At 41.8% G+C, this 12,499-nt stretch overlaps 1 protein-coding gene across 7 annotated transcripts in view; it reads right to left on the bottom strand.

Annotated features, from left to right (window-relative positions):
• Positions 1–2,474: 2,474 nt before the first annotated feature.
• SPG11 (SPG11 vesicle trafficking associated, spatacsin) overlaps positions 2,475–12,499 on the bottom strand; it is a 33,186-nt gene continuing 23,161 nt past the window's right edge. For all 7 annotated transcript variants that reach the window (XM_069986515.1, XM_069986541.1, XM_069986547.1 and 4 more), the window contains 11 exons: positions 11,508–12,240; positions 11,096–11,229; positions 10,626–10,821; positions 10,408–10,545; positions 10,177–10,310; positions 9,992–10,099; positions 8,531–8,699; positions 8,270–8,358; positions 7,260–7,415; positions 6,381–6,532; positions 2,475–3,266 (listed from right to left, as the gene is read on the bottom strand). In XM_069986515.1, coding sequence (XP_069842616.1) covers positions 3,086–3,266; positions 6,381–6,532; positions 7,260–7,415; positions 8,270–8,358; positions 8,531–8,699; positions 9,992–10,099; positions 10,177–10,310; positions 10,408–10,545; positions 10,626–10,821; positions 11,096–11,229; positions 11,508–12,240 — 2,190 coding nt within the window. In that variant the 3' untranslated portion in view covers positions 2,475–3,085. The remainder of the gene's footprint in view (positions 3,267–6,380; positions 6,533–7,259; positions 7,416–8,269; positions 8,359–8,530; positions 8,700–9,991; positions 10,100–10,176; positions 10,311–10,407; positions 10,546–10,625; positions 10,822–11,095; positions 11,230–11,507; positions 12,241–12,499) is intronic.

Below are 12,499 nucleotides of genomic sequence, written 5' to 3'. Positions count from 1 at the left end.
CTGCTCTGTTTTCCTCCCCGAGTCCCGCGCGCTCTAGCTTCAGAATGGCCTGTCAGCTGATGGAGCACTCAGCCAATCACAGGTCGGGACCGCCGCGGCCTGTGATTGGCTGAGTGACCTGTCAGCTGACGGTAACAATGTCCCTGCAGCCCTCGCTCAACGATCATCGGACTGTGGAATAGGCCCAGTAAACGAGCGGCCCTCCTCGGCCCGTGGAATAAGGCCCTTAGACTATGAACTCTCTGTAGTCTGACCTGGCAGTCATACATGTGTTCCTTACTTAGGGTGGGTTCAGACTACGGAATTCTAGCAGATGAATTCCGTCGCCTGTACGTGCTTAAGGCCGCACGCCTTTCCGCTGGCTCCATAGACACCATTCCATGGGCTGGATGATTCCGCAATCTGACGAAAGAATTGTCACGTCAATTCTTTCGGCGGAATCAGCCGGCCCATAGAATGGTGTCTATGGAGCCGACGGAAAGGCGCGCGGCTGTGAGCATGTACAGGCGACGGAATTCCGTAGTCTAAACACAACCTTACCCTACAGTGCTGTAGAATGATAAGCAGTGGATCACTTGTTTGTAATCTGCAAAGGTCTATGTAAGGGCTGTACATGTAATTTCCCACAGGGTATAGGCTGAATTGAGTATGTAAAAAAAAAAAGTCAACAAGCAGTCATGCAGAAGTAATAATGTTCAATTTAGTCAGAAAAACAAACAAAAACATAGTTTTATTAATCAGAAATATTATTCTTAGCTTTAGACCTTATTTATACAAGCAACCATTGGCTCCAGCAATTGACTGACACACAACAGACTATATGTGCTTGAAAAGGTCAAAACAGTCTTTGGTTCCATAATCCTTTATAAAAACACATGTCAACTAGAAATAGAAAAGAAGAATAGGTGATAAGGGTTTGTTCTACTTTGGCTATCTGCCTATGTTATTGAGATTCAGTTCTATTTAGGCAATAAGTTATAGAGGGGACTACACACAGATAATTCTGCTTATGTAATCAAGCCCTTAGTGCAAAATCAGCATAAGGCTGTGTTCATACATTGCAGTTTCTTTGTGGTACTGCATCACTTAAATGAAAATTCTGCAAAGAAACGTGTGAACACAGCCTAAGGCCAATTTCACATAACCATAAAACAGGCACATTTCTGCACGTTAAAGGGGTTATCCAGCGCTACAAAAACATGGCCACTTTCCCCCCTCTCTTGTCTCCAGATTGGGTGGGGTTTGAAACTCAGTTCCATTGAAGTAAATGGAGTTTAATTGCAAACCACACCTGAACTGGAGACAAGAGTAGGGGGGTAAAGTGGCCATGTTTTTGTAGTAATGGATAACCCCTTTAAGTTACAATTACTGTGTTTCTGCAAAAATAAGACCTAGCTTCATTATGCAGGATTTTTGTAGTAGGCTTGAAATAAAAGCCCTACTCCAAATATAAGCCGAGGGTATAAGAGGGTACATGGGCCAACTACAGGGGGGTGAGGTATATAGTATGGGGACGACCTGCAGAGGGGGGATGTACACAGTAAGAGAGAACAACTACAGAGGGGGATAAGAAGTATACATTATGAGCAGCCTTACTGCAGAGCACAGATATATACAGTATAGGGAAAGAACTACAGAGGGGGGAGGTATACAGTATGGGGACGACCTGCAGAGGGGGGATGTAGACCGTATGAGAGAGTGGGGCTACAGTGTAGGGTCATACTGATTCTCAGAGAATAAGCCTTAGACCTTTTTTCAGAGAAAAAAAAAAATAATATAAGACCTTGTCTTATATTTGGAGAAACACAGTACAAATCTCAACCCAACCATGGTCACCGAAACTAATATATTAACACCATAGGTTTTTAACATCTGCAGTTGGGCTAAGAAAAGCAGCCTTCTTGTTTGTTTCACACACACAGCAGTTTTTTTTTTTTTTAAACTGCCACTGCAGCTCTTGTGCTAATATCAGAAGTGGATCCAACAGGAAAGACAAGTACAAGTCCTCCCTTTATATTTTCCATCACATTTGAATCCACGGCAGTGGTGATTTTCCAAAAAAAAACCCCGCAACATGTGAAACACGTAGAAATGCCCCTATAGTATGCTTGTGTGAAATTGGCCTAATGTGACCTACAGTGCTGCAGTATAATGACAGCACATGCAGAGTAATCTAATACAAAAACACTGTTCATAACTCTAGAAAGCACTACATATTATTGTTCCTTTTGTAAGGGCCGTTTTACAAAGCTCAATGACTGATGTAAGCTTACTGAGCCTATAACACGGCTTAATACTTCTTTAGTAGAGATGAGCGAACCGGGTTCGGGTTCGAGTCGATCCGAACCCGAACGTTCGGTATTTGATTATCTGGGGCTGCTGAACATGGATAAAGCTCTAAGGTTGTCTGGAAAACATGGATACAGCCAATGACTATATCCATGATTTCCACATAGCCTTAGGGCTTTATCCAACTTCAGCAGCCACTGCTAATCAAATGCCGAACGATCGGGTTCAGATGGACTCGAGCATGCTCCAGGTTCGCTCATCTCTATTCTTTAGCAAGGGCTGTATAAGTATTATTAGAGATGTCTGTGCAACCCTTGCATTAAGTGTAAATTTATAAACTTTATACATACCTGTCCACGCTCCCCGGTGTTCTTTGTAACTTCTGTGCCCGGTCTCTGAAGCGACAGGCCGCTCAGCCAATCACTTACCGGGACATTGCAACTTCTGAGCTGGGCTCTGAAGTAACAGGCTGCAGCAGAGGGCAGAAGCTAGAACAATGGGGAGCGTTAACAGGTATGTGTTTTTTTTTTTTTTTTTTTTTTTACACACATTCATGAATATACCTAAACAGCCAATGATTTTTAAGCAGGATTAAACGACAGCGATAAGCCGATGATTGTTTCATCGCTGATTGTTGTCTTTATTACACGGAACAATCAGATCATCGTTCTGTGTAATAGGGTCCTTAGTCACTTGGGGCAGCGGTAGCTCCTGAGTGTCTGGTAGACGGTAGTGGACATACAAAAATACTGCTTGTTCAGCACAGTTCTGGGGTGCCACATCCTGTTCATGTCTTTTATCGAGACAGCATATCTGTCAGGCAGCATCGCGTCTGCGAGTCTCTCATTAGGACATCAGTGATGTCATAGAACTTGTTCTCAAAAGCCAGTTTATAACGTGTGTTAATGTCCTCGCAATAACCGATCAGTCGCTTTAGGTTCTGTAGTGCAGTGGCTCCAGGAGAGTTCAGTTTGCATCTGAAAATAGAGAAGAGCCGGTGTAGATTATAGACAGTTTACACAGCAATGGTGTTCAGCTGTGAGTGTACTAAATGTCACACATAATAAATTATTCCCTATACTAAGGGTCCATTTACACAGACAGATTATCTGCCAAAGATTTGAAGCCAAAGCCAGGCGTGGATTTGAAAAGAGGAAAAAATCTCAGGCTTTTCTTTATGACCTGACCTGTTTATAGTCTGTTTCTGGCTTTGTCTTAAAATCTTTGGCAGATAAAACTGTCAGATAAACGTTCTGTGTAAATGGACACTAAGGGGGAGATTTATCAAAGGGTGTAAAATTTAGACTGGTGCAAACTGCCCACAGCAACCAATCACAGCTCAGCTTTAGGCAGTGCTGAAAGGAAATCTGAGCTGTGATTGGTTGCTGTGGGCAGTTTGCACCAGTCAAAATTTTACACCCTTTGATAAATCTCCCCCTAAGAGTTTAATGGTAAGGATTTATGAATATCAGACCTGTGGGAATCTGACCCTGGCCCTGCACCAATTGGCTGAATGGGACAGATGCAGTAAGCTGCAGAGCACAAGGTACCACTCTACAACATGGATAGACCTGAGCATGGCACCTGACTGCTGACAACCTTTAATCAGCTGACTAGTTGGGTGCTAGGGTCAGGTCAGACAAATAGCCTACTCTAAAGATAAACCCATCAATATTTATGGTGTTATCCAGGCTTACAAAAACACGGCCGCATTATTCCAGAAATGGCGTCCTCAGTTTGGGTGTGTTTTGCAGCCCCAGTTCCATTGAATGGAGTTGGAACTGTGATACCACACGCATTCTGAAGACAGGGGTGTTGTTGTTTCTTTCTAGAAAGTAGCTGTGTTTTTTCTAATTCTGGATCACCCCTTTAAAGTCCCAGAAAAACCCATTGGTACACCCCATTTGGTGTACAGTACCTGCATTGAATATCTCCCACCTGCCAGCAGATAGATGGTACTACACACAAGGGATATAGTTACAATACATAGTATTTCAAGAAGATCCATACTGAGTAAGTTTTCTCATTTATACAGGCTTACTTTACGTACCTCAACTCAGGGAACAAAGTATGAGAAAATCAGCATACACCTTCAGAATGAAGTAAGAAATAAAAAAAATACATAGGAAAAGGTGTCTGCAAAAGATTTGGTGAACACCACCCAATGAAATATACAACTAAGGGCAAGTACTGGACTGCCTAAATGGTTTCAACTACATCTATAAATAATATGTACACAAAATCACAGCATCCACACTAGAGACCATGTACATGACATGAGAAATACCCAGTGTATAGGCAGAAGAAAAGAGGAGGAAAAATACACCCCACACACATCCACTCCAAATGATGACTGGCCTCATTACAGCTGAATGGTGTACAGTAAAAGCTCTTAAAGGGGTTATGCTTGATTATTAAACCATAACTGATTTCTTCCAGAAACAACGCCACTCTTTTCCTCAGTTTGTGTGTCGTATTGCAGCTCAGTTCCATGAAAGACCACTGAGGAAGGTGTGGTGCAGTTTTTGAAAGAAGGCAGACATGTTTTACAGGGGATATCCAGATAATTACTTTTATATTTAAAGGGTACCCCAGATGGGATTTTTTTGTAAATTAACTGGTGTCAGAAAGTTAGACAGATTTGTAAATGACTTCTATTTAAAAAAAACTCAAATCTTCCAGTCCTTGGCAGTGTTCTCTACTGCCACCTCTGGCCAAAGCAGTAGCAAATCTCCATTGAAAAAACTTTACTACTACTCTGAACAGTTCTTGACATGCAAAGAGTTGGCAGCAGAGAACACTGTCAGACTGGAAAGAATACACCACTTCCTGCATGACATACAGCAGCTGATAAGTACTGGACGGCTTGGGATTTTTTTTTTAAACAGAAATAATTTACATATCTGTATAACCTTTACCCCAGTTGATTTAAAAATTTTTTTCTTCAGAATAACCCTTTTAAAAGGTGCTCAGGATTATGAAGTATGAAGTACTTCCTGTTTGTGTTTTAACCCAGGGAACGCCTGCCCCCAATCATTGGCTACCGCTGTGGACAGAGATTAGATGAGCAGGCATTTCCTGAGCAAGCAGGAAGGGCTAGAAGCTGGAAACAGCACTGGTGAGGATATCAAGGGCAAGCAAATCCATATATACTTTTATTTTAAAGTTACATATTTTCATCCTATCCACAATACATTTAAATATAAAGATAATCATCTCCATAAAACCTTTAAATAATGCTTCAATATAGCTGTAATCATAAAAACTAAAAAGCTAACACATATGAAATGCAAATGTGATCTCGGCTAATAAGCTACATAGGACCACGCAGCCACCGGGCGCAGCATGCAAAATACTGCACAGGTGTTGGAATTAGGAAACTGTGCACACATAAACAGGCCACATGCACCCCCATGATGTCAAACATTAAATATATCATCAAAAACTCAAAACAAAACACACAGCTCCTTCAAGGAATACAAACCACTCCAACAAAACACACCCAGAAGGTTAAACTGTTTCCAAAGAAGCCTTCAGGGAGTGGGGTGATGCACTTTCATTTTGTTTTTGCTGTCATCCTTTTTTTCCCATCACACAAATTGGCCATATAAATGATATAAAACAGTACATGTTCCCAAGTTTAGTGATATTTCTGTATCACATTCAGTAGTAGCTTTTCATACATTTCACATACATTACACCCATTTCTTTCTCCCTCTTTCTTCCTTCTCCTCGACGTACACAAGTCCTTTACACTTGTAGCGTTATATTAAACAGAACGGAATAGATAATTTATATATAAGTGCATAGAATGCAGAGATATCCTTGACTCTCCTTTAGGGTGCGTTCACACGTACAGGATCCGCAGCAGATAACAATGTAACTAAATGACTGAACCTGCTGCGGCTCCTATACGTGTGAATGCACCCTTATAAATAAAATGCAGCTTTTATTAGAGATACTAAAATACACAAAATAACATATTATTGGACATTATTGGATGCATTTTGGTATCTCTAATAAAACCACTAATCTCACAATAAATTACCTATAGCAACCGCACCCTATTTCATCTTAAAGTGGCGTCTTACTTGTTAGACAACTGCTCGTACACTCCGCTGCTGAGGAGCTGGCGCTGCTTGAACTCCTCCAGGTACTGGAAATCTCCTCCAACAATCACTTTGTTATACAGGATGTCTGGCCAGTCTGGCTGCATGTCATATGCGTCAGTAACTATAACAGCCTAAGGAAAAGATGGTTACATTAACATGGAGGCAAAATAAACATAAAGGGGAGATTTATCAACCATGGTGTAAAGTAAAACTGTCTCAGTTGCCCCTAGCAACAAATCAGATTCCACATTTCATTCCTCACAGACTCACTCACTTTGGAAAATGAAAGGTGGAATCTGATTGGTTGCTAGGGGCAACTGAGCCAGTTTCACTTTACACCATGTTTGATAAATCTCCCCCTATAGTGTCCAAGAGGTGGGATCTATGTGTTAGGTGCCTAGATCTCTCTGTAATTAGGGCTTTCCTGGCTCCTCCTCTCAGCTCCTCATTGGATGTTAGAACTATCAGTCACAGCTGAGAGGAGAAGCCAGGAACAGGCTCAATGCAGAGAGCCCTGGGCAAGTAGATCCTTTCCTGAGCACTTGTGGTGGCTGGGTACTGCCTACTGAGCTATGGCACTGCTGGATGGATATCTAGCATAATTATTTTCATAGTTGTAAACTTTACTATCAAAGTGACCGATGCCTGAATTTTTACAATACACCCCTGATATGCTTTAATGTAATGATAGACTTATTTAGACTTTATTATGTAACAGAAAACCTTGGCCACATCTCATATTACAGTACCCATCATTGCCATTCTTGCCGTACAGTAACTGGTACTGCGGAAGCAAGAGGTGATACATATAAAACACATGTGTGACGCCTCAACCGAAACATAAGATAGAGGACTCACCTGGTAAAACCTTGGAAGAGCTAATATGGGCTCACTTAAGTTCTCTCTTTCCAAGTTAATAAGCTTTGTTTGATGGCCGTTGTTCAACAGATGAAGTTGTAGGGTCAGAAGACGGGTGAGACGGGCACAGCGTAGTGACTGGCGAACACATGAATCCTTTATGGAAAGAAGAAAAATCAGGAAATGACAGGAACAACCCAGTTGGGATATGCCATTCTAAGCCAGTATTCCTGCACGCACTGAAGAGACAGAAGATCTCACTAACATCAATGGACTGATGCTGAAAATGATAATAGGCTTTCTGCTGCTTCTTAAAGGGATTATCCAACCCTATAAATCTGAAGGCCTACCCTTAGGATGGGCCATAATTTTACACTTCTGTAGGATTAGCTCCAAGCAGCCTCTTCCATTTTTACTCTGTACCGCTAGTTGTGATGAGCGCAAGTAAACAGTAAAGCAGCTCCAGTGTGAGTGCCATGGCCTCTGACAGGGTGCCAGGGGTCAGACCTTCTCCTAAGGATAAGCCATCAATTTTACAAAGCTGGGTAACCCCTATAACTCAACCCCCACCTTCTCGCCTTCATACTTTACAAAGGCTCACCTTCTTTTGGCTTTTCTCCAGGTACCAGTCCATATTCCCCTTCCCTATTGTACTGAAGTCATAGAAATATGGAAGACAGCTGGCTGAAAAAGCCCACCTGGTCCATCTAGTCTGCCCTTTTAGTATTCCCTTTCTTATTATTTTAGGATAGATTAATCCCAGGTAGATTTACCAACCACATCGGCTGGAAGTTTGTTCCAAGCATCTATTACTCTTTCAGAGAGGTAATATTTTCAATTTCCTATTGAAGGAAGGATGACGACTACGACTACAGCCACACCAGGCAAACGGAAGAAAGGGCTGAGGTAAACTATATACAATATAAGGCACATTATATAAGAATAAAAGCCACCAGTGCACATTTCCTGGGATGTGAGAGCCCAGTTACATCAGGATGTAATCTTATTACCTTAGAGTAACTCTCCGCAGCATCAATAAGCAGAGTAAGGGCCTTCATAATAGAGGATCTCAGCTCTCCCAGGTCAGACATCCAATATTCTAGAGGACATAGCATATGATAACCATTGCAGGATAACTATGCATGCATCTCAGAAGAGAAAGGACACTTATTGCCCAGCAATAGCCCCAACATACTATAAAGATCTGTTCACAGATTACATGAGCACCAAACAAATCATGCATACGGTATATAAAATCTTAAACCATTTACCCCAAGGCCTGGACTGGATTAACCGGAGCTGGATTTTTGCTGCATGCTCGTGGTTGTGGCCAATATCCCTATGCAGGCTAAAACAGAGCGCGGTCATGTTGTGCTTCTCGCTATCCCCTGGGTGACAGCGCTTAATATATTCCAGGAGCGCCGTCTGCAATCCACCTTTCTAAACACATGGCAGAGAAGGGGGAAGGGTCATCATAAAACAGCATAACTTTTATATTTTCCATCTAAAGAGCTGTGTGAGGGCTTGGCATCTGGCATCTGTATATTAAATTTGGAAAATTCTTATGAAAACAGCACCACCCTTGTCCCCGGGTTATGCATGGTATTACAATTAAGCTACATTCACTTTAATAGAACGGAGTTGCAAAAGCTCCCCTAAACTGACGACAAGAGAGGTGCTGTTTTTGGAAGAATGTGTCCATGGTTTTCTAAGGGCCCTATTACACGGGACCATTATTGTGCAAAACCCCCCCCCCAAAAAACGTTATATCGTTCAAATTCAAACGATAATCGCCCTGTGTAATTGTAGGCAACGATCGAAAAATCGCTCATATGTTGTTGATCGTTGATTCTGATCTGACCCTAAAATGAACATTCAGTGTAACTGCACATAGTTCATTCTTTTGCTGGGATCAGATGGAGCAAACAATCTTAGTAACGTTTATAAATAACGACTATCTTCTGTGTAATATGGTGAACAATTTCAGGTTAATGATAAACAATTTAGTTTGTGATCATCTATCGTTAGCCATTAAAAATTGCTTTGTGTAATAGGACCCTAAGTCTGCACAATTCCTTTAAGAGTACTTGGAAGATTTTGGTAGATTAAGCGACTATAGAAAAAGGCAATTCTGGCACTATTAGGTTTTTTATTTGTACACAATGTTTATCATGCTGGAAAAAACTAAATTTACTTACCATTTTAATTTCCTGGAGTCCGTAGGCAGCACAAGCTTAAGTGTTGAGCTGCCATAGGACGATCAGGAAATAATGTTTTACTTTAATAGTTTGGAGATTTCTGCACGCAGCAATAGCAATTATCTTTATTAAAATTTTATTAAGGTGATTAATTTCCAATGTTTTTTGTTAAAACATTATTTTATTTCTTATCCATTTTAGTCTCTTCTGTAAAGGGGGTTTCACTATGCAGTTACTTGTACAATACAATTCTATACTAATGTACAGAAACAAGAAATAACTGGCTCACAGCTTATAACCACTTAGATAATATTGGCCGTGGCATCTAGGTGGATAAAATGGTGGGACTGGAGTCAGTCCTGATGCTGGCCACTGACTGCTGGTGTCAGCTGCTGAGAGTCAATGGCTATGGAGAAGACGGGTCAGCTCCTGAGTCTGCGCCATACATCCTAACACCACCATGCCATACATGTGTTTTGGGGTTAAATCAGGTTTATATTACAAACCTATTACACCATTTAATGTCATACTCACCGTATCAAGCTGTTTCCTCAGCAGAACCTCAAAGTGCTGGTTTTTGTGTAAGATATCGAAGACATAAACCATATCATTATATCGACCGATCCCAGACAAGAGTCTAACCTAAAAGGGCAAAAGAAACTTGTAAACCAACACAATAAAACAATGCTTACAGAAGAACATAAGGGCAGATGAAATACCATTAGGCTATATTCCTGGTTGGGAGCCAAATGCATCTCTGTCAGGTGGCGACATGCTTGAAGAACGCGCCGGATCCCTTCTAGGTGGCATGTCAGACTGAAGCAATCATGAGCAGAGATGAGGATTTCAATTACTACAGCGAAAATTTTTTTAAAAAAGTTGTTATTCTTAGGATAAAGCAATAAGACAAAAGCACAAATATATTGTAAGTAAGAATTCCATGTACTGACTGCAATGGAGCTCAGCAAGTGGAACAGTCTCCAGGTAATCCAATAGATATAACCCCACCAGAGTTGGATCAGGACACAGCTTTGCAAGTTGAAGAAAGTTGGATCTTTTCTCGGAGACGTTATATACCTCAGACTGGCCTGTGAATATGTATGCATTATTAACCAAGACTGAAAAGCTTGCACAGTGTCTCTATAGTAAATCCCAGTCCATCACCCACCTTCTTTATGTAGTGTCCTCCATCTCTTCAGGCATCCTTCAGCTACAATCTGGGCCACAATCTCAGGGGAAAGTCCATGTGAAGTGATGACTGCCTGCGCTCTGTCACAAAGCTCAGGGTGCTGGCTGGACAACAAGGTACCCAGAACATCGCTTGGCTCTTGGGATGATATTTCGGAGAAGGAACAGCCAAGATCCTAAAAAACACAAAAATTTGTATTAGTAGCTATGACTGAAAAGACTAAAGCAAACCGTGACCTCTTGGGTCAGTTTCAGACAAGTGTAATAAGGCTGCATTTGTGCAATTGTGAAAACACAAAAAAGTTTTGTATCATGGCTCAAACTGACATCACTTAGAAATGAGTTGGGATCAATCTGAAGTCAGACCATTACACCCATAGCTGGCAGGGACACAAACAATGCATATATACTCGTATTCATTTAATAATGCACTTCCAGGCCATCACATACCTGACTCAGCTCATACATACAAAGCAGCTGTCTACAGTAAGTCTTTCCATGAGTACAGGCATCTTTGAGGGCCTCCAGATACATGACAATGGGGTTTGTTGGGGTCTGAGAAGACGTGGAATCCACACTGGAAGCTGGAAGCAAAGGTAACAGTCAATAAAAACAATGGAAGAAGGCGGCAGCAAGTAATCCTCCCTACTAACCATAATGTAATGCACCATGTTATTACCCCCTAAATGATAGAACCATGAAAGGACCATGCAGAAATATAATGGAAACCTGTTCTTTCTTAAAACTATAGATCTTGGCTTAAAACATCAAAAATACATGTAGTGTAAATGAGGCCTATAGCATGCAATGTACAAGAGTATGTTTGGGGGTTACGTTAATATAGCCAGCTATATTCACTCACAGCGCTGTAATCTCTTCCTACGGTTCCAGGTCTTTTCCAGTGTTTCCATGCCCTCAGTGATGACGTTCTGGATATCAGGATGTAGTTGTTGTACTGTCATTTCCCCAGACGCCAGAGCCCGACAGCTCAGCACAAACCATACATCACGATGAGAGAGCTGGAAGTACCTACATACGCGGCTGGCTTCATGTACCTTACTGTCATCTAGGAGTCGGTCTATCAGACTACGCAGTACGCGGGAGTTCCCACTTTGGTTTGTCCGTACATTCACATCATGAAGTGGAGGGAGACTGGCGATGTGTAGAAGCTGAGGAGAGTTGAGCGCGGGCAGACCAGAAAATGAAAACTCTGAGACAAAAGTAGTAAAAGCTGAGAGAGAGGATAATAGCCGTGATCCTCCAGTCCTATGTAATATTTCCTGCTCAATGCGATACTTCCAGATCTGCTGTTCTAATTCTTCTAATGTGCTCAAGGAAGAACATTTATCAAGAGAAAGCCAGTGTCCGGCAAGTGTGAGCAGTAGCTGCTGTTCTGCCAGCGCCTCCATCTGCTCTACTATTAGGGTACTAGCCACGGCATGCTGGGAAGCCTGAGACTGAAAGAAGTTGGATGCAACAAGAGGGGAGAGCTGCTTGGTGCAAAAAGTGACATGACACTTCCGCCAATACTGTGCTCGGCTCTGGGGGCAATCCCATTGCCCAATCTCTTGAAGGTGGCTTTGGTCTTGTAGCACCTATAGAAAAAAAGCAAGAACTATGTGAGCATTTAAAAAGATATTTTAAAGATACATTACATCTAAACGTATTTTCTACCATCTAAGGCACCAACAAGTTATCTGCCTTAGAAGCGGTATGTTGACAAGTAGAGAACGTTCGGGTTCGTCCAGACCCGAGCGTGCGCCATTTGATTACTGGTGGCTGCAGAAGTTGGATGTAGCCCTAAGGCTGCCTGAAAAACATGAATATAGCCATAGGCCATAGACTGTATCCATG

This window comes from Dendropsophus ebraccatus, chromosome 1 (genome assembly GCF_027789765.1).
Source record: "Dendropsophus ebraccatus isolate aDenEbr1 chromosome 1, aDenEbr1.pat, whole genome shotgun sequence".
In the NCBI taxonomy this organism is placed as follows: domain Eukaryota; kingdom Metazoa; phylum Chordata; class Amphibia; order Anura; family Hylidae; genus Dendropsophus; species Dendropsophus ebraccatus.
Note: the sequence above shows the minus strand (reverse complement) of the source record. Positions and strands in the feature narration are given on the sequence as shown.